Source organism: Falco cherrug, chromosome 6 (assembly GCF_023634085.1).
Source record: "Falco cherrug isolate bFalChe1 chromosome 6, bFalChe1.pri, whole genome shotgun sequence".
In the NCBI taxonomy this organism is placed as follows: domain Eukaryota; kingdom Metazoa; phylum Chordata; class Aves; order Falconiformes; family Falconidae; genus Falco; species Falco cherrug.
The window spans coordinates 19,043,901-19,069,430 of NC_073702.1; the positions used below are offsets into that span (position 1 = coordinate 19,043,901).

General features: G+C 43.8%; 1 protein-coding gene across 2 annotated transcripts in view; it reads left to right on the forward strand.

The window, feature by feature from the left end:
* The first annotated feature begins 1,397 nt into the window (after positions 1-1,397).
* GCLC (glutamate-cysteine ligase catalytic subunit) overlaps positions 1,398-25,530 on the forward strand; it is a 36,212-nt gene continuing 12,079 nt past the window's right edge. The window contains exons 1-7 of one of the 2 annotated variants that reach the window (XM_055713857.1): positions 1,398-1,676; positions 15,569-15,681; positions 17,034-17,216; positions 19,973-20,086; positions 20,868-20,926; positions 21,014-21,150; positions 25,407-25,481. In XM_055713857.1, coding sequence (XP_055569832.1) covers positions 1,527-1,676; positions 15,569-15,681; positions 17,034-17,216; positions 19,973-20,086; positions 20,868-20,926; positions 21,014-21,150; positions 25,407-25,481 — 831 coding nt within the window. In that variant the 5' untranslated portion in view covers positions 1,398-1,526. The remainder of the gene's footprint in view (positions 1,677-15,568; positions 15,682-17,033; positions 17,217-19,972; positions 20,087-20,867; positions 20,927-21,013; positions 21,151-25,406; positions 25,482-25,530) is intronic. The other variant, XM_055713856.1, reaches the window with a different exon arrangement.

The window sequence follows — 25,530 nt, forward strand, 5'->3', positions numbered from 1 at the left end:
AATTTCAGCCAAAACCATGAGTTTTAAATAAGTCATGAGCCCCTAAAACCAGCACATTATAAATCAAATGTTTGTAATTTTAATTATAACGGTCACTGCTTGTTCTTGTTCTGTGAATGTTGCCCTTTGTGTACAAACTTAGGTCATTAAAAACATAACCAAGATATAAACCACTTTACTCGAGTGGTTTTACTTGAATATTTGATGTTTTCCACGAATGTATTTTAGATTTATTATTTTAATGTGTTGGGAGCTCATCCTATCCTTGAGGATATATCCTGGAATAAAGACAATCAAGCAGTTCTTGTCAGTATAGTCATTCAGTTAATGAAACATCCAATAATACAGTTCATCCATTAGTGGGCTATACCACAATATAAATATTTTACTAATTCTCAAACCCTTAGCTATGCAATCCTACTGCATACCAGCCACGCTTATCCTGAGTCCTACGATGAAAGAGCTCTGTGAATATAACGAAAATGAGTGTCCAGGCATAATGACTTTCAGTTTCTTATAACTGAGAGCATTCTCTTCATGTTAATGTTCAGTTCCTTATTTGTGTCTCTTCATTTAGTAAACATTTTAAGTAGCACCAGTGGGCTTCCTTCTATTTTTTATCAAATGTGAAATGCACACAGTGGCATGTTCCTCCTTCCTCTTTCCCGAGGTGAACGCTGTTCCAATTCCCACCAGGTCAGCTCCCAGCTAACAGAACTCCCTTTCAGCACCTTCCTTAGCTGGGCCTTTCTCTCGGCACAGCAGGATGTGGGCCGTAGACCCCGAGCTGCCGTGCCTGGGGAGGCCCGAGGGTCTCCGCCACCCACTCCGAGTATCTATGGGCACCCCATTTATTTGCGATGTGTGCTCTGATCTGTTGTAAATACATGGTGGCTTCCAGGCCACGGTCCACGTGTTAGGACCGTTATTTAGGCACTTCTTTCAGTCACACCGTTGCCGCGCAAGGGCCCCTTCCCGCAGGCCAGCGGACGCTGCGTGCCGCCCCTCCGCTCCCGCGCCCAGCCCGCGGCGCCGGCCGCCCTCGGGGCCGGGCAGGGCGCTCCCCGCCGCCATTTCAGCAGGCCTTCCGCAGGGAAGGGCCGCCTCCTCCCCCGCGTTTGGGGCCCGCTCCAGGGAAGTAACGGGGCAGCGGCGGCCACGCACAGGCGCGCTGCCGGAGCCGCGCTTTCCCCGGCGTTTGCTGTCCCAGAGGCGCTTCCCTGCCCGCCGGCTCCCGGGGCCGCCCTGAGCGCGGGGCACGAGCCGCCGCCACACGCCGCCGAGCCGGGGCCGCGCCGCCCGCGCGCAGCGCCTCAGCCCGCCCGGGGCGCGCGCCGGCCGGGGGCGGGGCCCGCCGGCGGAAAGTGCTGAGTCACGGCCTGACGCGCGCCACCGTCACGTGTGGCGCCGGGCTCGGTTCCTGCCGCCGCCGCCGCCGCGGCGCAGAGCGCACCCCGCGCCGCGCAGCCTCCGCTCCGCCGCCCTCCTCTTCCCGGCGCCGCCGCTGCGCTCCGCCGCGGGCCGGCATGGGGCTGCTCTCGCAGGGCTCGCCGCTGAGCTGGGAGGAGACGCGGCGGCACGCGGAGCACGTGCGGAAGCACGGCATCATCCAGTTCCTCCACATCTACCGCGCCCTGCGCGACCGCCACAAGGACGTCCTCAAGTGGGGCGACGAGGTGAGACCCCGGCGCGGCGCGGACCGGCACGGCACGGCCTGCCGCGGCCTCCGCCACCCGGGCGCAGGTGCGGCGGCGGCGGGGCGGGCACCGCGCTGCGCCGCCCCGGTGCGGCCCGGGCCCTGCCCCTGCCCGGGAGCGGGTCCGGCTGCTCAGCGGGCGGGGGGCGCTGCGGCTGCCGGAGGGGTTTTGTTCCCCCCGCACACGCTCTCGCTCGCCCGCCGCCCGCGTTGCGCAGCACGGTTGCCCCGGTATTACCTTGTGGTTTTTAAAGGCTAAAATAAGTTTCGGTGCTTCCGTCAGGCATCTGTAGGTCCGCCTGAGCCGGCCCTCGCTCGGCCGGTGCGTTCCGGTGCCCGTGCCCCTGGGTTTTTGTTCCCTCGGCTGCGAGGTCCGGTGGAAGCACCTGCCCGTCTGAGCGCCAGGTAGTGCCGGCGGCTCGGGGCCTCTTCTGGGGCGGGAGCGGGGGCTGGAGGGGCGGGTGGGCTCGGCGGCCGCTGCCCCCCGCTGCGCACCAGCCCCTGCGGGGCCCTGGCTGGCCCCAGGGCAAGGGGACCCGCCGGCCTTGCGCTGCACCGCGTCAGCCGGCCGTTAGCCGGCCGAGGGCGAGGAGGGCTGCGCCGGCTACAGGTGCTTTGTGCCCGAGGACCGTAACTTTATCCATAGGTCTGAGGTGCCTTGGCGCACAAACTGGCGCCGAATTCTGTCCTAGACTGGCAGCACTCTGCGAGGAGCAGAGACTCCCTCCTGTATCCATCAATAGGATTTCCTGAGGGTCCCAGCTTTCCCTGGAGGCAGGGAGCAGCTTCACAGGCACTAGAAGCTGTCTTTGATCGTAGTGGTGGTCTGGTCCAGTGTTTCTCACCTGCAGGTGCCTGTGATGTGACTGCAGGGAAGTCAAAAGCGAGCAGTGTGGGGGCTTGACCATCGCACCTCTGCCTCGTGCTTCATTTCCTTGGTGAATGGCAGAGGCATTTATGAGAAAACTTTTATCCAGGTGGTAACAGTAGCAGCTCACAGATGCTCTTTGCCAGAGGAGAATGCTGTTCTCCTTGTGCGCCTAGAGAGACCTTGTCTTTTGAAGACCTGCTTTTAAGGAATTGCTGTTGTACTTAACATAATTGAGCAAGGCAAGCATTGGAGTGCCCCAGCAGCTTTCAAGGGCAGTGAGTGGGAGCTTGGCTGCTACAGTCTGCCCAGTGAAGGGAATGATGCTCCCAGCATGTCTAGCCTACACTGCCGGGTTTGGCAGCCAGAGTGGCGTGGACTCAGGAAATTTAAATATACTTACAACTATTCCTGTCTGACATCTCTGTGTTCCTACATCTCCTGTATGACTGAAGTTACACTGACAGAAGAGCCTCACAGTCTTAAGTTCAGGAATACAGAGTCTCCTTATTCCTCTGACACTTAGCTTGAGGGTTTTCTCATTAATCTTTAAAATGGGGTACTTGGTTTTCAACGGGTGCTATATTTTGGTTGTCCTTGCTTTCTCGGGATGTGGTTTTGTAAGACAGAGAACACTGATCTGCTTGTGAGCTGGTTCAGCTTCCCTCCCCTTGCTCTAGGCTCCTGTTTCTTCTGCCTTCCTTGCATTGTTACTGACTAAGTAAGTTCAAGAAGTTAAGCCAGCAGCTCTGCTGCTCCTTCTCCTGTTCAGTTTTCTAGGGTGGTTTGTTTTCTCAGCAGAGCTTCCACTATTCCATTGCGAGATTCAATAAATTCTGCCTAATATGAGGGAAGTAGCAGGAGCATGTGGCAGAAAGGGGCAAACGGAACCAGTCCCTGCAGCACTAGCAGTTAGTGACTCTGTAAGTTTAGCTGTATGATGAGACTGCACCCCAGGACCCTCGTTCTTCCTTTGGCGTGGGGTCTGTGCTGAAGAAAGTTGGGGTTTTTTTGCTTGATAGATGATGGTGTGTTATGTTTAAGGAGATTCACAGTTTTCTTCTGTCATGTCCAGTGTGGTATGAGGCAGAATTTAAGAGGAGAAGGATTACAGCTATGATTCTGGTAAGGAGGTAAGGGCCGTATTTGAAATGCTTGTAAACATTCAGAGGTCAGGTAAGCCAATTTGACATCTATCTCTGATTTTCACAAATGGTAATAAACTCAGGTGTGGCAACATCTTTATTCTACTGTATTATGCAATTATTTTTTTATGTAACAGCATTTAGGAGCGTGTTAATGTACCACATACTTGTTGCTAGTCTGCTCTTGTTGTGCAAACACAAAAACATGCTCTCTTCCTAACTTACTTTAGCTGTGCTTTAGGTAGACTAATAGGGAAAGCAGTAAATTTGCTTTCTGTTTTTCCTCTCAAATAACTAGTTATTAGAAAGTGGCGCCACGTTTATATGCAGCTTAGATGAATCACCTGACTAGTTGGGCAATTTTCATAAAAAGCCTTTTTTATGCTTTGACCTTCATGTATAAAGTCATAGCCTGAGGGTGTTTTATTGTTTTAAAAACCTCTTGAAGATAGAAATCAAGAATGAAGATGACAGCACTCTCATAATGGTAGAGATGAAATCGGAATAAACAGAATTACTTGTATTCAAGAGATGTTTCTGAGACCATGTTTGCTGAAAGATGTATATTTTTTTTACTTGTTTTTAAGAAATGCTAATGAGGAAGAAACCAACTTTTTTAGCGCATACTGAGTTTGTCTTTCAGGGCAGACAGGAATACTTTAAAGATAGTCCCCATCTAGCTAATGCTACTGTGAAAAGAAATCCTGTGTTTCCTCATGAGTATAGAACCAGCCTTTGCTTTGGATCTATTGTCAACAGGAGTCTGCTTCACAGTGTGTGTTCTAACTCATTATAGAGTTGTGGTGGTCCTTTTGGGGTGCTTGTAACCTCCTAGGGAGGAGGTTGGCCTTTCATTCAGGGAATGAAAGCGTGGGGAATTGTTGTACGCTTTCTGTTTCTTGGGTGCCAGACAAAAGTGTTGAGGCTAAGTGCTAATGGAGCGGGATGGTGGCGTTTGTTTTGAAGGAAGCAAGGCAGCATCACAACTGACATTGTAGGGTGGCATTCCCTACTGCTCTCATCCTTCCCTGAGTAAAGAACTGGCAAAGTCAAAACAGTGGTTCTGCTACCTCTTGAAAAACCGGCTATATTCTTGCTTATGGGGTTAGTAGAACCAAAAATATTGTCTCTGGGCCAGTTCTATTTTACTCCATTTTCCACAACCGCGAAGACTTTGCAACGGAAGAAAAAGGCCCACAAATGTGAGTAGAACAGAGAATAAGACTTACTTAACGTGCACACATACACACACAAAATCCTTCTAAAAGTCTTTTTGAACCTGCATTTGCAGGTAAAGGTTCTTTTCCTCTTAGTCATCCTTCTGCCTCATTTAAAACTGACAGTTGGCCTCCCTGTTTATGCTTGACTTCTCCTGACTTTGAAGATACAAAACGCTGAACTACCTCATTATCCCTCATCAAAACCCCTCGTTATCCTTAATGCCCACAGAAACTGGGCAACAATTAGATCTGCTGCTGAGACCCTGTCACACTAACCGGTACGGTCTCATAGTGTCCTTATGTTTTCTTCTTCCTTTCCCATCCAGCAATGTATGTTTATCTTTGGGTTTGCAGAGCAGTGGTCATTAGGTTTATTAGTTTTTTGTGCAGCAGATACAAAACCCAGCAACTTTTCAGTACTGTTTTTTAAAACTCCAGTAGAATTAGTAGAGGTATTACATGAAACGGTTTGTGCAGCTTGGTAGATGTTAGTGGTACCAGAAGAGCTCAAAGGGTTTTTGAGAGTAAGGCAAAGCCTATCGTGCTGCTTCCCAGCTTTTGTCCCCAAAAGCTCTCTTCTGTGCCAGTGCATTACACCAGCTTTCTGTGCTGTTTAGTGCCTCTTGTCTGCTGATTGCATTCCTCTAGCTGACAGATGTTGCTTAAATTTCAGTTTGCAGCTTAAAGTGGATACTTGGATCAGACAAATGGAATGGCTGACCCTTGGCTAGGCCCACTGCCGTTGCTTTGTGCAGAGCGTGCACACAAGTGTACGAATCACGGCACTTCACACATAACTACATATATGTATGCTTTCATACATACGTATATGAATGTATACTTCTGAGGTCTGTACTGCTGCTAAATGGGACAGGTTGGTTGTTCTCCAGGCTGGAGACCTATCTGGATTGGGAAGAAACGATATAAGCAAGAAAAGTTGGAAAAGGAAAATTGACAGGGCAAAAAACCAACACAGTAAGGAGGAGCTGCTTCAGCATATGCAAATATCAAGAAAGGTGTGCTGGAGAGAGATCCGCCCAGGAGGAGGAGCGTAGAAAGCAAGCATGGGCAGAACATGGCAGTTTTATTTGAAAGTATGTATGAATGAAATGGCAACTTGACCGGCCCAGCTTTGTTTAGTGAAACTGGGCATAATGACCCTTTGTGTATGAGTCTTGTTCCTGTCAGTATTGGGAGAGAGCACACAATAAGCATCTTCAGCTTTTAGAAAGTTGTTTTCTTCATGGAAACTTTGAAGTGAAATTTGGAGGTCTTGAAAATAGGTTTGATAATTAATTGTATGAGACAGCGCGAAAAATGGGCCACTGCACTGTTTGCAAATTGAAGTCTTCCTTCCCAACTTAAATCTGTGGGATTTTTCTTCTGCCTGTTATTTCTTTCTCAGTCTCTTTTTAACCTTTTTTTGGTCCATCTTCTGTACTTCTGATTCATTCCCCTCGTTATCCATTTTTTTTAAAATTATACCTTGTAAATAAGTTAAATGAGAACTGAAGTGAACTTCTGCTGCTCAGCAGAAGTGAAGCAGCACTTCTCAGATGCTGCAGGAAGAGAGCCCAGAGGTTTCTTACCAGAATGGTCCAAAGGTGTTGCTTCTGATTAGGAGATGCATGACTCCTTAAAACTTTCTTCTTTTTCCTAATGAAAAGCTGGGCTGTGAAAAAAGCTGCTTTTCCTTTTGCATGATTCTTCCCAGGGATCTAGCTATTGCACTGATGTCTTGCTGCTGTTTACAGCCTGTATGTTTTTGGTTTTTTTTCAGGGCAGTAGCAATGTGTAAATTATATGATTGGTGATGTTGCATTACAGTCTGCAGAACTTGAGACTGGTAAAATAATTGGTACATCTTAAAGAAATGGATTTGGGTTCAGTTGCACATGGTTTGAGTCTATTTTTTGTCTGTCACCCATTTAAAATCAGGAACAAAGTCTAGGGCATTTTTTAATACCAGTGAGTCCAGCTCATGAGCTGCATAAAATAAGTATCGCTACTGTCCCTAAAATACACAGCTGAAGTTTTGGTCATCTCTTCGCTAGAACAGTGAGGCTTGGTGAGAGACACACACGTGCACACAGATGTTCAAATAGAGGTAAGGAAGGACTGTAACTGACAAAAGAATGTTGTGGTTTAACCCCAGCTGGCAACTAAGCCTCATGCAGCCGCTGGCTCACTCCCCCCTCAGGATGGGGGAAAGAATTGAAAAAGTGAAATTGAGAAAACTCATGGGTTAAGATTAAGACAATTTTAATAGCTAAAGCAAAAGCTGCACATGTAAGCAAAGCAAGAAATTAATTCACTAATTCCCACCGGCAGGCAGGTGTTCAGCCATCCCCAGGAAAGCAGGGCTCCAGCACGCGTTAACGGTTCCTTGGGAAGACAAACGCCATCAGTCTGAACATTCCCCTCCTCCTCCTTTTCTCCCCAGCTTATGTTCTCAGCATGATATCCCACGCTAGGGAATACCCCTTTGGCTGGTTTGGGTCACCTGTCCCAGCGTCCTCTCAGAGTTTCCCGTGCCCCTCCAGCCCTCTTATTGGCAGGGCCTAAGAAACTGAAAAGTCCTTGACTTAGTATAAACATTCCCAAGCAACAACCAAAACCATCCGTGTGCTGTCAACATTGTTCTCACACCAAATCCAAAACACAGCACTGCACCAGCTGCTAAGAAGAAAATTAACTTGGTCCCAGCTGAAACCAGGGCAAAGATGCAGTAGGTTCAGAGAGCATCACATTGTACAGTAAAGGTGGTGTTCTCAGTTTACAAAAAATTTCGCTAACCTGATGGAACAGAAAAGCAGCAGATGTCCTTTTAGGATAATTACTTTACAAAGCCTAGATGTCCTGTGGAACAAGAGGCTACACGATAGCTTTGAGGCAGAGATAGACACTTACATGGACAACAAGAATAGACAATTTATTATGGTTTCTTTAAATTCCATGTGCTGCCAGATGTACATCCCTCTACCCAAACCACTTAGATAATTGCCAAGTGACTCATGGGATTTCTTTAATGTTCATCTGAAACTCCCTAACTAGCTTTTTATTGTATATGTTGTAAAGAAAACAATCACAAAAAATGCTCGTTGTATTTTCCTGGCTGACAATAATAGAACTTCTTCTAAAAAAATTCAGTCAAGTCATTATACGGATTCATCATCAATATTATGGTGATTTCACATTCTCACTTTGTACAAACTGCTGCAGCATATTGGTGTGCAGAACTTTGTTTTAAAGCTTTTCCTGGGCATCTTGTGCTTAGAGTAAAGCTAACATAGCCTGAAGCCTTACAAAATTGTTTTTTACATTTGAGCTCTTGTCATTTTAAGACAATCACTTTTAGCCTCCTCCTTCCCCAGCGAAATTCCCCGAACAGAATGTGTTTTTGAATTTCCTTCATGCAGAAATTCCTCATGATGGCCCCTTGCCAAACGCAGCATGTGTGGATGCATCTGAATGGGAGCTGTCTTAATCAATGTATTCGCCTGCTTGCCGCGTGGGGGGAAGCAGCACTCGTGCATGGTTTGGTTATCGTGTCTGCTTGTTCAGCCTCTCTCTCTGAGCTTTATTTGGCTAAACAAAGAGACAGTGGCATTATTTGTTTACAAATAGATAGTGCTTCCTTAAGATGTTTTGTAGCTGCACCTGGTATTTATCATAGTGGCATTTCTGGGGCAGGATCTAAAGGTATAACGTTAATGTAGCAGCTCATGTTGCTTGACAGTCTTGAGTGTATATGTGCAACCTCTAAAATGAGTACACTAATGTATGCAAATATAACTCCTTAAATCTTGACTTGAAGATGATGGGTGCCCTTGAAGAGTCTCCATATTTATGCAATCCGTGCTGATTGCTTTGGCTGATGGTCATGAAACTACTTCTTCTGCCTGGCTGTAATCCTCATGTCAGGGAAAGCCTAAACCGAATTACATCTAAACCCTCTAGCTCTCAAAATGTGTGTGATGTGTTAACCTCCCCAGTGACCAATTACTTTGCTTCAGCTCCCTCCTGCTCAGTTCTTCCATGGCTGGGTGATGTGTGTAGGTTGTAGTGTGGCACCACTGACCTATCTGTGAGCTTTGCCGCTGGATGCTATAAGCATGTGACAGTGTAGGACTCGCGGTAGTTTTATAGTAAGATAATTTTTCAATAGCTAATTTTGCAAATCATGGAAACCAGTATGGAGGGGAGGTGGGGTTTGCGGGGCCTTTTCTTTTTTCTTCTTTAAACAAGTTGAGTTTTTTCACAAACAGTGACCAGCCCCCATAGTAAACATTGATTTCTTCCTTCCCACTCTTGGGTCTTAAGAGAAGCTTAAGTTGTCTGCTGTTTGTATATTTCTGCTAAGAATTACTCTGTTCACAGAGAACTTCCTCTGTGGATGTCAAGTGAATTGCTATGGTCTTGTCATGGCATTGTCTGTTCTAATTCCTGTTTTGCCACAGGACTTCCTCTTCTTGCTATGCAGACACCTTATTTTAGTTAACAGTATGAGAAAGGGTGACTCAGAAGGATGAGTACAGGAAAAAAATTTGTTGATGTTGCTTATTTGGTTTGTTTGGTTTTTTTCTTCTTGCTTTCTGATGCAAGTGACAACTTAGTAGTTTGCAGCATCTTGTTTCACAGTTGAATAAATGGTCTTTTCCTAGTCCATAAACACATCTAGCTTGTGTGGAGTAGAAAATATAACTGCGCCAAAAAATCCTTGGCTTTTTCTCTCTGAAACCTAAGAATTCATAAGTGAGTGTCTTAAAGTTGTCTTTGCTGCAGAAATTTAAAATTAACATTGGCTGAGTCTTTCTATATCATATTAACCTCAGGTGTTACATAGTACAGTAAAGAAGAGACAGTTTGTTCTGCAATGGACCGCAACTTGTTCTTCAGAAGTGCGCAAATGGTTATAATATCTAGATTTTAGTTTTAAATAACCCAGTTTCCTGGTTTGTGGTGTGTGCAGCACAGGACATCCTCTAGTCACCTTGTATCACCAGCAGAAGATCTGCAGCCCTGCTGTCAGCAAGTGGGAGGGGGAACAGGCAAGAGCACTTCACTGGGGCTGGCTGTGTTGACTGAGATGAGAGCCCCTGCATCCTCTTCGTTTTCTTTATCTGTGATCATCTTTAATGTGGTGTAGAAGTTCGTCGGTTTTTGCTTATTACCAGTGTAATACAAAGCATTAGTTGTGTTTTGGTTTTGGGGCAGTCTGCGAGTCAGTGTTGTATGGAGCTGCAGACAGTGCTTGTTCATTGGATTGGCCGCTTCCAATCTGCTTGATTTAAGCATTTTGGGAAATACATTTGAATCTTGGTTCTGCTGTTCATGGCAGATTTTTGAAATGTTTTCTGTGGCAGAGAACACCCATGGTAATCTCATAAGCGAAGTGCTCTGCCTCGTGCCGGCGCGTGGTTTGGGGGCTTACTGGCTAGAAACAGGGTAATGAGCCTCCGTGGCATTTCCAGACTTGTTTTCTTCCGAAATTTGCTCCCTCAGGGCTTAGGCTAACCTTTGTGGGCCAGTAAGCCTTTCATTAAAGGTACATTACCTGCTGGTTATTACTGTGGCTCCATGTTTTATCATAGCAGTGGTGAGAAAATAACTGTGTTTAAAAAAAAATTGAGTATTACGCTCTACATTCATCAGAAGTAGGTGTAGCTCTGGAAAAATCTGCTTTTTCCATCTTAACACTGAAAACTTATGGCAAAGGTTCTTTAATGAACAGTCAGATCATTAAAGCTTTGTTCTCCTTTAGACTGCTATTTTAATGTTACACGGTATGTTAATGATGCGTTAACTGACCAATAAATATATGGGGGAACTACTTCCCCTACCCCCATAATGGAGCTTAATAACTAGTGAAAGGGGTTTTGTTTCTTTGATGCTCTTGAAGAATATTTACCTTGATTTTATTTTCTACTGTATACATAGATATATGAGGCATACTGCATGAAAATGATTGTTATGTTGTAGTTGCTTTTAGTAATAGTAAACAGAAGCTATGAGACCTCATCAGGTGTTTAGGAAAAAATTCCTATTTCTCTTAAAGCTCCAGGCCCGAGGGAAGGTATGTATGAGACCACCACTAACAGTTACTCCAAATACATGTGGCAATAGTTGTCTGGTGGAAGGAGAAAGAAGCAGTCAATAAGATTGTCCTTGAGGAACAAGCAGTGGTCCATGAGTAACCTGTGATCATGCTTTTATAGAATCACAGAATTGGTTGGGTTGGAAGGGACCTTAAAGGTCATCTAGTCAACCCCCCCAGCTGTGGGCAAGGACATCTTCCACTAGATTAGGTTGCTTGAAGTCCCATCCAACCTGATGTTGAACACTTCCAGAGATAGGGTATCCACAGCTCGGATGATCAGGAGCATGGTGAAAGGCAAATGCAGGGAACTTTTTCACAGGTAGAGAGCATACAGACTTGCACTGCTTTCCTTTCAAAAAAGCTTCTCTTCAGATCATTCTTCTTAAACTATTTTCTTCTATTTTATAATCTTCTCAACACCTTACTTCTGAGTTTACCAAAGTCCAGGCTTTATGCTTGCCTGTGTTTTCAAATGCAGAAATACCTTGTGGCAAATACCTTAAAAGGGATTTTAACATTAACTCTAGAGCAGAGGCTTTACTCTCAACTATTAGATAGGTTTTGCTCCCAGCATACTTAGTATGATGGTGAGTATGTGAGGAGGCATTTTGATGTTGGAAAACAGACCACTGTTAAGTATTTGCACGGTGATACTATGTGGGACGTGCATCAACTTCAGTTCTCCTTGTTCCTTAGAATTGCTGCTAGGCGCTTGATTGATATTTCTTCATTTTTAAGTAGCGTCATTTCTGCAGAATAATAGTATGTGTAATTATGGTCAAATAACTCAGGCATTCAAATACAATTTCAGACATACCCATTTCCAGAGAATGACAATCTTTCACTTGGCCACTGGGCAAGTCCAACACAACTGTTTGGTTAATGCACAAAGAGTAGTTTCGCTCCTCCCCATCTGAGAGGCTTCAAGGTCCCACTTGTGGCTCTTATTTATAGAGGCGACATCAAAGAATTGTCAAAAGCCTGAGATTTCCTTGGTAAGCTGACTGTGAGAAACTGTTCTGGGTGCTGTCCTGCTGGTAAGCTGATGGTGCATACTCCATCCCCAGAAGATACAGCGGTGGAGTGAAGCTGGCTTGAAAGTACTGTGTAGGTACACTGTGTTGCAAGTCAGTAGTTGAGAGGAAGGAAGCCAGTAAAGAATAGTTTTTCTTTGTGTTGGCTCATGGGTAGATCCGTTGTACTCTGATTAGTTGCTTTAGCTGAGAATTTACTTGGTTTTTTTAATGCGCTGAACTTTGAACCACTGTTTGAGGCTTACCCTGTATGTGTGCGTAGGATTTACAGCTTTTCCTTTGCAACCTTTCTGGCCAAACTGTTTTTCCTTCTCCTGGTAAGGTGCCACAGCACTTCTGCGAGTCAGACAGACCTGGGCTAGCTGGAGAGGTTCATCCACTGAAGCAGTGCTGAGCGTGTCTGTCTGCAGGGCGAAGCTGGGCGGCCGCCTCTTACCCTCTGCAGCCTTGCAGTACGTGCCGCCTGGAGGATCGAGATGCCTAGGGTTTGCTGCAGGGTGAGAGCACCCGCAGGGCAATGTGTCTGCCTTTCTTACCATGACAGGGTGCCCTTTCCTAGCTGTCCCTTAGCAAGGCTGCTTGTCAGCCATCTGCATCAGTAATGTGACCTGACATGTATTTTGCTGTTTGCTAGGGAGCCTAGTTAAAATTGGAGAGAAGTGAACTCTGTAAAGAGCGTGGCAAAATCATGAATTATGGATGCTGGGTGAAACTCCACATATTTGGCTTTTGGACCCTTGAAGCTCTGCCAGGCATGCTGATGCTTTTAGCTTGTTTGCAGTTCTGTGAACTTTATTGTGGGTAGAAAACATGTTGAGAACTCTGTGAATGATGAGCTGAAGTTAAATGTGAAAAATGTGTGAACTCTGAATTTCTCTCCTTCTAGCTGTAGGCTAAATCTTTTGATGAGCTTAAATTAAATTCTTTAAGGATGCCCATTCAGTCAGTCCCTCTGTTGGCAAGATACTCTGTGGGTTACTTGGAATTGTTGGCAGCCATCTGAAGGGTTTTTTTCTTTTCTCATTAAAATTAATGGCAGATCTTGTGTGTGTTAGGACAGCTTTGAAGATTTAGTCAGTGTTTCTGGAGGCAAGAGTAGTAGTTGTTTCTAAAGCTAGATGCATAAGTGCAATATATTCACAACTGCACTTGGATGATGAAACATTTTGATTTCTTTGCTTCTGCCTTCTTGGCTTAAGTTTTCTTTACGCTTCTGGTTTATTTTCTTTTGTGAAACTTGTAATACATTTATAGAGAAGTAGGGTGTTCTCACCACCAGCTCGTTGCAGTTAGGTTGGGAGAGGGGCTTTACAACAGAAGGCTAATCACAGTAACATTTTCATGTAACGGTGGACAAATGCTTAGCTTTGGGGTGTCTCAAAGGCAGCTGCAGTTCCTTTGTGCTCCCTTCTGCCGCTTGTCCGTGCAGGCTGTATGGTTGGGAGGCTGGGCATGTGGCGGGCTTGATGTCCATTCATGCATCTGTCTGTATGACTTGGAGAACTGTGCCCTTGTGCAGCTCCTCTAGTTTAGACTGGGTCTGAGTGAGGATGACGCTTTTGCAAAGCAGGAGGAGATGATGTTGAACATGGTAGGAAACTGGAAGGTGTGAGAGAAGTCCTTTTTTTCTTGCCAGTAATCACGGGTCAAGTGTCACTGGAGAGACTGGTACTAGATAGTAACTAAATTAGTGCTGGAGTGTGTTCTGGTTGACTGTAGCCTGTAGTTATCTCAAGTAATTATTGTGGCGTAATACACACAAACCGTAAAATATACCACACAAAGAAATTGTCTTGTGCAGAAACTAGGTATTATTTTTCCTCAGGGGATTAAAATTTGATCTTAAAAAAATATAGATATATTTAATAGCTGAATGAGTCCCTCCAGAGTTTGTGTCTAATCAGATTCTGTAGAATTACAAACACTTGGATAACGCTGCTTTGTGATTTAGTCACAAATCCCAGCAGAGGATTATATTGTCAACAGTAGCAAGCAATAGCTCTTCCTTGAACACTGAAACAACCAAAGAACATGAATCCCACAGATCCACTTGCAGCGTGGTGGAAAACACTGCACAAGTTCCCTGTGTTGTGGCAAGCTTTTCCTGTGCGCATCAGACCTCTGTACAAAATAGAGGTTGCCGTAAGCTGGTATGCTTCAATGCCACCATCTTGCATTAATCTGAATTCCTGGGGCTGGAGCAGTGGTGTTTGGTAAGTATTGGTTGGTGCAGCTCTAGGCAGTGTCAGGAAACAAAACTGAGGAGCGCAGCACAAAACCTCTGAGTTGTAGCAGTGGAACTACAGCCTCAATTTTTAACTACAGGTTGATGTTTGTATTAGATGAGCTGTGGAAGTCTTGGAGGCAGAGATTTGAGAGCCTCCAACGAAAGACACTGTGTATCACTGCTGGTTCAGCTGGAGGTTTTCAAAGCCAGTACCCTTGTGATGCATTTCCATGTACTTCTGCTTTTACATGGTAGGCAACACATGGCACTTGGGGGCTGTTTTGTCTTTTCACCCTTCCCAGAAGAATGCAAAGGACCCCCTGGGAGATAGGTGTTGGGAAATAGGTTGTAACAGGAAGTATTGGAGGGCTGCAAGGTCCAGTGGCTGTTAGGTTGCCATGCTGAGTAGTGTTCTGAAAGCCTTTATAGCAGCTTTGATAGCAAGTGTACGTGGTGGTTAGGAAGTTTGACATGAGGATGTTCTAGGTTCAGTTCATGCTTTCAGCTAATCTGTTAGAGAAACAATATTCTTCAGTGCTGGGACGCAGCACAGCTGATGGTGGCTTGTTGGATCGAGTGTGGGTCACACCCCAGAGTAGGGACAGGGGCAAGGAGACAGGGTTCCATGGGTGAGGTATGCTGCTGGGCAGGAGGGGAAGAGAAGGTGGCTGCAAAGCTGAGTCAAGAAGGGATGGAAACCTCAGTGCTGTGCCAGGAGCTAGAGTGTGTTAATAGCAGGACTGATGCTGCCTGTAACGACCCTGGGCTTTCTGTTGTGTAAATGAGGTGTCTTGCTAGTCTTAAAGAGCTCCAACAAGCGATGGGTGTAAAATGGATGTCTTGTTTGTAGAGTGACTCGTTTGTTTGTTTGTTTGTTGTCAGCAGCAGAGACTGACTCATGGAATGACAAAGAGATGTGTGTGGCTAGTAGTAGGGGTTTAAATTTTTTGTCTGAAAGGTAATGTGGAGACAGATACAAATTCAGGAATCTTTTTGCAAAATATTCACAATTAGAAATGGGGGGGGGGGGAACGTCAAGGCTGATTTCAAGGAATTTCAATTCTATATTAAAGATGAAATAAGCCTGCAGCCATCTTCTCCAGAATGGTTTACTGCATTCGTAGCTAGTGATGGTTTGTAAGCTTCTGTAGAGGTAAACTTCATTCTGACATCCTTTTTTTTTTTTCTTTTTTTTTTTTTAACTTGAGGCTTAAAATTATATGCCAGTGTGTTTGTGTGTGAACAAAAATTACCATTTATTTTTTTATTATTTACAAGGTGGAATATATGTTAGTAAAATTTGATCATGAGAATAAGAAAGTGCGCTTGCTGCTCTGCGGTGAAGAAGTTCTTCAAACACTGCAAGACAAGGGAGAGAAGGTAAACCCCAAGTGAGTAGCTGTTTCTTGTTTTGTTTTTGTTGGGTTTTTTCTCCTGTTATGATACTGTACAGAATTTTGTAGAGGTGGTTTAACTTTCAAGTCTGCTGTTGTAAAACTGTAAACCACAAATACAAATATATCCTGGGGTGCAGGAACTGAAAGATTTTGAGTACTCTTGCATGCAGTCCATGCGCCTTTTGTGTCATGTCTGCGGGGGGGGGCGGGGGGAAGGATGTGATGGTGAGTGCACAGAAGTTGCAGTTCGGGTATTTGTTTGGTCTTGCTCTGGTTTTGTGTCTGTGTGTGCACAGTAACCATGTACTATAGCCCTTCCCTGCCCCATAAAGCATACTTACATGTGCACTTGCTCCTGTATCCCTGGCTACAGGACCAAGTGGGGGCTGGCTGTATAGGGAAGCCTGTTGCCTGTAGGAGTCCTCTCCTGTTCTTGGCAGAATTAGGAAGGTAGATTTAAGGATCGCAGGGCAGTTCTCTCTCATGGAGTTTTCAGGGATAATATTACATCCTTATTTCAGCTAACCAGAGAACTGTAAATTGCCTTCTAACCGATGGCAGCAGAGGAATGAAACCAGAGGCAGCCCAGTGTTTTAGCTGAAGAGAGCCTAAAGCAGGTCACAGCTTACAGGACAGTAGAGACACAGGGAGAAAGAAGGCTTTTGTGCCCTGGACCTGTCTGCTTCTTTGTAGGTACTTTAACCTCATCTTCTAGTGAGGCTTTCCTGCCTGCCTCCCTCAGTAGAGGGACAGTTGAAAGCCTACAAGAAGGAATTCCTTTGCTTTTAGGCTCAAAACTGTTACTGCCAAAAGAACAGTAGGAGAGTTGTGGCTCTGCCTCTGGTGGTATGCTCCTTAGAGATGGCATGGCTTCACAAGGGGATGGGAAGGTATTACTTTTCAGGGGTGACTAGGTGCACTCATACGTAATTTCCTAGCCTGATAAATTTGTGAAACAGGACCAGGTATTCACAGGCAGTAGGAAGAAGAAATTGGGCATAACTCTTGCCTTTGCTTGTACTGTGGAAGCAGTAGGATGTTCTGTATTTTCTGGTTTTGGTTACAACTCCAAGAAGCAAATCTTGAGACCAGGTGTTTACAGTTTGACATAGGCAAATCCTACTTGTGCTCTACAGCAATGCTTCCTACTGCTAAATTGTGCTTTAATTTCTTTTCGCCGCCTCCTGGCAGTGAGGTGCATTGGAAGGTACATTGTGTTACTCTATCAAATAATCAAATTTAGGAGATTTTTCTTGAAAGTTGCGTTCTTTTCGGAAATTCTCACAAATAATCCATCTTTTCAGAAGTTGTAGAAATATTTAAATGAGACTGTTCTTTTATTGTAGCCACCCAACACTCTGGCGACCAGAATATGGAAGCTATATGATTGAAGGAACACCTGGGCAGCCATATGGGGGAACCATGTCTGAATTCAACACTGTGCAAGACAACATGAGGAAGAGACGGCAAGAGGCCGCTTCGGTGCTCAAAGAAAATGAGGCTGTTTGCACTGTGACATCATTTCCAAGGTGAGATGGTTGTTAAAGTGTAATGCTATATTTCCTGTTCTCCTTACACACTTCTCCTTACTGCATGTAGCTAAACTGTACATGAAAGAGAGCTGGACAAGATTCAACTAAAGGATTTTGGCTTAATGTTCCAGTTGTATTTCCTGGAATTGTTATTGCAGTGAGACAAATAAATAAGCATCTTTTATATTTTTAGGTTACTTCTGATCTGTGATGATTTTGTATTAGGAACAAATACCAGAATATTTGTAACGTGAAGTGTTGTATATACTCTGCCATCTTGAATTGATATGGCGAATCATATATATGAGAGTTCTCTTTACCTATTTTGCAAGAATTGATCTTTATAAATACCAGTTTCATAAAACATGGCTAACCTGCTCTATTTTTTAGCACTGCTTTTTCACTAAAGCACATGGAAACTTCCTTTGGTGGCTTTGGAGCACACAGTAGAACAGGAATGTGATTATTCTTACAAAGTGAAGACTTAAAATTTCTGTAATACTGTACTTCCTGAATCTAGAAAGGAGAGTACCTCTCCTGTGTTCATAACACCCTTGCAAAAGGTAGATTTCCTCCTTTTTATTGCTGTAAAGAGACTTGAAATTAGATTCAGGATGTACTTTATTACCTATGATAAACTGTACTTTGTGACTTTCCTTCCAAACATAATTCTAGGCAGGGATTTATTACATCCATTCTAACTAGCCTGGTCAGTCGAATGAAGATCGTTATGCTTAAAGTAGTAAAAAAATCGCTTTGCGGTAGAAGAGGAAGCAGCTGGCCTTACTGCCTGATTTCTTGTATGGTACAGAATGCAATGGCCCTAAATTCTTGCTGAGAGCAGGAGCAGTACAAAATGTGACTTAGCAGCAAAGTTCAGATACCAGAATGCCTGCATTATGCCCCATGACTGCTATTTCAAGAACACGGTGCTGACGAAATATGCTGTTGCTTTATTTGAGCTATACTAGATATTTTTGAAGTATTAAAGAGCTTATTTAAAGTCCAATGGTTAAGTAGTTCTCAGTGTGTTTCAAAATTGAGGGGGTTTTGCCCTGCAACCTTAAAAGTAGTTTATGTCTTTCAATAAATTTTGTATACAAACACTTCAGACAGAGTCTTGCAAGGAATAAAGAGAGAGGAGTTCTTCACTTTGTGGATATGGCTGCTTTTTACATTGCTGTAGGAACAATACATTGAACTTCAGTGAAAGCCAATAAATAATGAAATGTGGTTTGTTTATTACATATGGATCATCCCAAACATAGTTTCATCCTTCAAAGATTTCTCTCCTTAGGCTATTTAGTTTCTTACTTTTGCCTTTTGCTATTTTGACATGCAAGTCCCTGTTGGTTTGACTGGAGTCTTGCTAACGTGTATTTCTGAGGTTTTGCGGGTTTGGGGTTTTTTGCTACATTCTCTCTACAGTAACATGTACATATGCCTGTGTATGTCCATACATATACATGTGTGTATAACAAAAATAAAAATCTGTGCATCTGAAAAGACAAAAAAACCTTTTAGAGCGCTGACAGAAGAAAGGTAGAGTAGTAGCCTTATTCAAATAAAAATAGCTCGGTTAAAAATCAACAAACCTGAAAATGCTTAAATATTAAAAAAATACTAGCTTAGAAGCTACATGAATATCCCTAGTTCTCAAATTTGTGAGCCCTCACTACTGGACCAGAAAGCTGTTTTCTTTCTTGAGAACTGGAGTAGTGCAGTTTAAAATGTTATACTTACCTGAGTGATGATGTTGGGTTTATGTGTTGTAGGACAACTTGTATACTTAAACCAGGAAGAAGAAACCAGTATGTTGAGTGTAAATGGTATTTCCAGAAATGTTTCCGGGTATTTCGAGTAGTTTGCTTGTAGTTGTATTGGCTAACCCTTTGTATACATCCAGATACTAGAGCCTCTGAAGAGCACAGTCTTTGTCCTTTATGCTGTGCAGCATGGAGAAACTAATCTTCTGCACCTCTGCCTCCAACTACTAAAATACTCCTTTGTTTCAGTTGTACTGAAAACCTAGTTATTCTTATTTCAGATGACTCTTAAACTTACAATGGGGGGGTTCCAAAGCGGGGGGAGGGTTGTATTCTGATTTGCTTGCATATCTGTCAGCATTTTACACCTAATAGCTATAATTTTTCTTTGCTTTTATTACATCTCTCTCATGCAGTTTTTCAGAGTTCTAAAATGGCAAACTGCTGTGGGACTTGGGATGTGTGTATCGCTTGGAACTAATTCTGATTCTTAGTTGGTTAGGTACCTCTTAAGAGGGGCAGATTATTGAGAGCAGAGCTGGATAAATCGGTCAACATTAACCAGTGCCCTAGAGAAACTGTTTAAGGCACAGAATGGAGCTGCATGTCAGTATTAAGGACTGGTGCTAACACACTAAAATGTGCTTGTACTCTCCATAATGTTGTGAAGTTTCTTGCTTCAGCCACTGGAAAGGTCCACGTTTACTGTCCAGTGATAGAATAGTGGTTAGTTTTTTGGTTGGGGGCTGTGGGTGGGGGGGTGTTTTGTGTTGGTTTTTTTTTTTTTAAAGGGTCTGTTTTAACCACCACAGAAGCTGGTTGTTGTCAGGTGCTGACCCTTTAATGCATAGGTAGCAGTCTTGAACAGTGCTTCAGAAATACTCACGGTACATGCAAGTTTTTTAAAAAAATCTTATTCCTTTGTCTGCTAGAACAGTATCACAGTCTGGTTTTATTACAGTTAGATCTTACTGTTCTGTTACATAGGTTAGGGTGTCCTGGGTTTACACTGCCGGAATATAAGCCAACGCCAGTAGAAGGAGGAGCTTCAAAATCCCTCTTTTTTCCAGATGAAGCCATCAATAAACATCCTAGATTTAGGTAAGAGTATTTGGGGAGTGTGAATGAAAAGCTGAATATTTTTCTGTGCCTAAATGTCATAAGCGTACCTGCAACTTCTTCACGTTACTGGAACAGACAGCTATGTGGCTGATCGCTGCAGGTATCACAGGGACTTTGACAGAGATGGTTATGATGACATGTATTTTCTGTTAAGGTGACTTTAAGTAAACTGTTCAAGTAACCTTATGTAGTTAGTAGTTCACGCCATTATGGTGCAAAAAGTGTTGATCATGCTACTGCAAAATTGTTTCCAGTTTGAAATCCCATGGCTAACCACTTCCATCACAGTTAATCTGGCTCTTGCTCATCTATGTCACAGCACCATCTCAGTGTACTCAGTAACTTGCCTTAGTTACTGTGAAATAGAGCATGGCATCAAACTATTCTGTAGTCTTGAGAGGGATTTTCATTGTAAGGTGAGACTTCAGAGAATTAAAATTGTTCTGTTGAAAAACTAAGCATACCTTTTCACTTGCCTGTGTATTCTTCAGGTCGGTAGCCTTTTACTTCTGCCTGTTCTGTCAGCATAGTACTGTGAAGTCCATCAAAATAAGACTGACTTGGCTGAAGAAAAATCTGATGTTTTAATCTGTTACAGTCTACCTTAAACTAGAAAAAGAAGAGTCCTGAAGGCAAATGCTCGATGTAGATAGAAAGTTGACATTCTGAAACGTTGAGAATTGCTGAGAAACTAACTGCGAAAACATTTATATAAAAGAGAAACTTTCAGGTATTTCAACAAAGATTTTTTTTATTGTAGTACACTAACCAGAAACATTCGGCACCGAAGAGGAGAGAAGGTTGTGATAAACGTACCAAGTAAGTAAATTCTAATCTTTTTTCTTTTTCAAAATAATAGTTCAATCTGTTGTACTGAGTTACTGAGTACCTGCATTTTCCACACAGTATTTAAAGATAAGAACACGCCATCACCATTTATTGAAACATTTCCTAATGATGATGGAGAAGCAGCAAAGGCGGCTAAGGCAGACTATATATACATGGATGCTATGGGTTTTGGAATGGGAAACTGTTGTCTTCAGGTAAAATGCGTCTGCTTTCAAGATATTACTGAATGTTGTCTTCTCTAAACACTTCCCTTTTTCTTTGTGTCTAATTTTTCTAGCTTACATTCTACTGATGCATTTTCAGAGTGGCAACGGGGGGAATCAAACAACAAATTTAGTCTTACACCTGGTAATCTAGTCTTAAAATCCAGGTATATGGGGTTTGTGTGCCAAGGTTTTGGTAGTGGGGAGGCTACAGGGATGACTTCTGTGAGAAGATGCCAGAAGCTTCCCCCATGTCCAACAGAGCCAATGGCAGCCGGTTCCAAGGCTGAGCCCATCAACGATGGTGGTAGTGCCTTTGGGCTAGCATGTTTAAGAAAGGGGGGATAAATAAAACCAACTCCTGTGCAGCAGCAATTGCAGCTGGAGAAAGGAGTGAAAATAAGTGAGAGGAGCAGCCCTGCAGCCCCCCAGGTCGGTGCAGAAGGAGGGGCAGGAGGGGCTGCAGGTGCCGGAGCAGAGATTCCCCTGCAGCCCGTGGTGGACACCACGGTGAGGCAGGCCGTGCCCTGCAGCCGTGGAGGGTAACGCTGGAGCAGGTGGATGCCTGTGACCCGTGGGAAGCTCGTGCCAGAGCAGGCTCCTGGCAGGACTTCTGACCCCATGGAGAGAGGAGCCCATGCTGGAGCAGGTTTGCTGGCAGCACTTGTGACCCCGTGGGGAGCCCACACTGGAGCAGCCTGTGCCTGAAGGGCTGCAGCCCGCGGGAAGGGCTCACACTGGAGAAGTTCACGGGGGACTGTCTCCCGTGGGACTGATCCCAGGCTGGAGCAGGGGAGGAGTGTGAGGAGCCTCCCCCTGAGGAGGAAGGAGCGGCAGAGACAGCGTGTGATGGACTGACCACAACCCCTTTCCCTGTCCCCTGCACTGCTGGAGGGGAGGAGGGAGAGAAGATGGGGAGTGAAGTCGAGCCCAGGAAGAAGGGAGGAGAAGGGGGAAAGTGTTTTAAGATTTAGGATTTATTTCTCATTATCCTACTCTGATTTGATTAGTGATAAATTAAACTAATTTCCCCAAGCTGTGTCTGTTTTGCCCATGACGGTTGATTGCTGAGTGATCTCCCTGCCCTTACCTCCACCCACCAGCCGTTCATTGTGCTCTCTCTCCCCTGCCCAGCTGAGGAGGGGGAGTGATAGAGCAGCTTTGGGGGGCACCTGGCATCCAGCCAGGGCCAACCAACCATAACAGATTTATTTGTTTGCATTATGTTTGTTTTCTGATAATATTCAAATGTAGTTGGATACAGTGCTGAAAGGATTAACTGGTCAAACCCCGTTTGATAAGCTCCTGCTCTGGGAACTCCAGCACTTTTCAAGTGTGAAAGGTCTTCGTCCACTGTGGTGTTTCCTCAGACATGACCAAAGGACACTGTAGGAATGGAAACTGAGCTGTCTTGTAGGAATGTGTGGATTTTTTCCCCTCTTCCCCACTCTTAGAACAGCACAAGCAGGGAGTAACAAGAAGTCATTGGAATATCTTTTAAAATAACTAGCTTTCTCCTGTGTAACTTTATTTTATTTACAAACTGCATGAACTGTATAAAATTACTCATTCTTAAATATATTTAGCTATCTGCTAAGAAGTCATCTTCTCGTTGCTTGTACTGTGAACCTGCCAAATCCACGTGGGTAGCTGTCTCCTGTTACTGTGTGGTGGGAAACATTCTTTGTTCTGTTTTTTCCCATTAATGTGTGCACACTTTTTATTGTTTTTATTCATTTGCCCAAGTTACGACCATCTTACAGTATCCTCTGTTTAAATCCAGCTGCTGTGCCTTGGGAATGCTTTAATCCTCTTAATATGTTTATTTTAAATGTTTGTCTATTGTAGTGGGCTGATGCCGTAGGTAGTAGTGATGTATTTGACTGTCTGCCTTGTTGCCACCATTGTCTTGGGAGCAGAGCTGGGAAGAGGCTAGTGTTAAGTCTCTAGGGGATTAAAGGAAATTCTCTAAGCTGCTCCTGTTTCACAGCAGTGGCAGAAGTAACCCCATTCAAAGCACTTCCCTTTGAGATTGAGAAACTACAAAAGCTGAGTAGATAAAACATTGTTGACAGCTGCCGAGTATGATTTCTTGTCACTAAGGTTAAACCAGGGAGAATCTGAAGTAGTAGTAAAGTGTACATAATATTCTGCATGGTTTTACAAGGTGTTAAGTTTGATAGGGTCTGTTTTGTACCATCTCTTTCTTATTTAAGACCAATAAAAATAGTACAGCCTTACCATTCAGTCATTATATAAACTTTTTAAAAAATTTATTGAATTCCTTTTTAAGGCATACCATTTTACTATTCCCTAGTCTTGTAATCAGTGGTCAAATTCAAATTTGGTAGTCTTGTTATCATCAAAGGGGGAATGGAAACAAGGCTGGCAAGTGCTATAAGCAGCTGCTTTTGTATCAGCTGATAAGTCTTGATGACAGGCTAGAAGAAAACATGTTTCCCACCTGTTTTTTGTAAGTTAGTTTGCAGTATGCATGCTTCCTTTTTCTCACTTTTTCTTGGTTTGATATATTTGCAAGGTTAAAAGTATTGCCCTGCTGAGCTCGGCTGGGGCAGCCCACGGTGACGGTGGGGTGGGAGGGTGCTGCCCTTGCAGCTGTCCTCTGGAGAAGACTGCCATGCCAGTTTCCTCTGTAATGGGATTTTTTTTTTGCTAGAAACTGAGTCAAATCCCAAATTTAATGTGATTTGGAATAAACATGAAAGGGAAGGTGAGGCAGGCATCACTGTGTCAGGGGAAAGAGTGTAGGTGTCCTGCTCCCTGCCCCTAGTGCAGGCTCCCTAGTGCTGGAAGTCCAGAATTAGTGGTGAGAAATCATAATTAACTGCTTCTCTGCAATGAAATTAAATAATCTTGTCTTTTCAAAGTATGTTTTGGGGTTTGGTTTGTTTTTGGTTTTTTTTCTGGTGGACACATTTTCTATACTGCACACCCTTTTTCTAACTTCCTAATGATTATTGGCTTTAGATTTAAAAAGACTAACACAAATCCCAAATTTCTTCTACCCCACCCCACCTCAAAAAACCCAAAAAAAACAAAACACCAAAAAAAAACCAAACCAAAAAAAAAACCCAAACACACCACTGAGCCCACAGGTGAACTCAGGAGTTTTGCGGAGGGTTTTTTGGTAGGTTCATTGTTTTTTAAGGCTTACCTGGGGTTAGATTGGGCTTCAGTGGCAGACTGAGAACAACTAGAATGTTTTGTGGGACTCTTACATGTTTGGCTGGTGTTCTTCAGGGCAACAGGCAATGATGGTGATTCAGAGCTGAAGTCTGTTGTTCAATGTTAAGATAGTGGTACCGCGGTACGTTCCTGTCTAAGTTATCCTCCGATGTGTGAACATGTAAACTATTAGGGGGAGAGGCTTTTAATCTACTTAGTGGTGGTTTTTTTTAAGACTTTTGAGGTAATCGATCCCCCTTCTGCATTTTTAAAATGCATAGTGTCAGTTTGGGCAGTCCGGAGGGTAAGGTCTGTTATTAGAAATGCATCTTGTGTTTGACGCTGCTCTGAGCAAATACCACCACAAGTTGTAAAGAAGTTATATTTTCCAGTGGCTACATGTGGTAGGGCTTCCATATCATTGATGGCTTCTGCAAATAACATTTCTTTTCCATCTTTCACTATGTCTTGGCCTCTAATCCCGGCAAAACTGGATATTTTTTTTTAAGAATAGAAATTACAGTAGACAAGAAGATACTTATTTTTTGCAGTTCTGTAGGATCAAACCAAGGTGTCTTGACATGTTCTTTAAAACAGGATTAGCTGTCGTATAAAACTAATGTTGCATCTGCAATAGTTTCTGACTGTTGTTCTAAATAGGTAGGTTCCTGGCTTATTTTCTGAAGGTGCTTTACTGACCCATATGTGTTGGAGATGTTAACTCAGTTTTCTTTGGTTCTGGCAAGTGTTTGTATATTTAGCCTCACAGCCCAAGAGTTGTGGTCTGAAATCTTTTAATGAACATAGAAATGGTGCAGAAAGAAGCTGATGATACAGATGTTGCTGATCAATGGGGCAAAAGTTTGTCCAAGAACTGAGGAGCAGGGGGAAGGAGTCCACACAAAAAAAAACCCACCCAAAACCAACAACAAAAAACCCCCCACCCTTAAAATTCTTGGTATTTAAATTGTTTTATTATATCATTGATTCTAAATCTAGGAAGACTATGCTTACATTTACGATTATAGAACTTGTGATGGCAATTGTACTTCTTCCAACAGGTCACATTCCAGGCTTGCAGCATTTCTGAAGCAAGGTATCTCTATGATCAGCTAGCCACGATTTGTCCCATTGTGGTAAGTAATGGACTTCTGTCACATCACCTTTTTGTATGAAAGCTGCTAC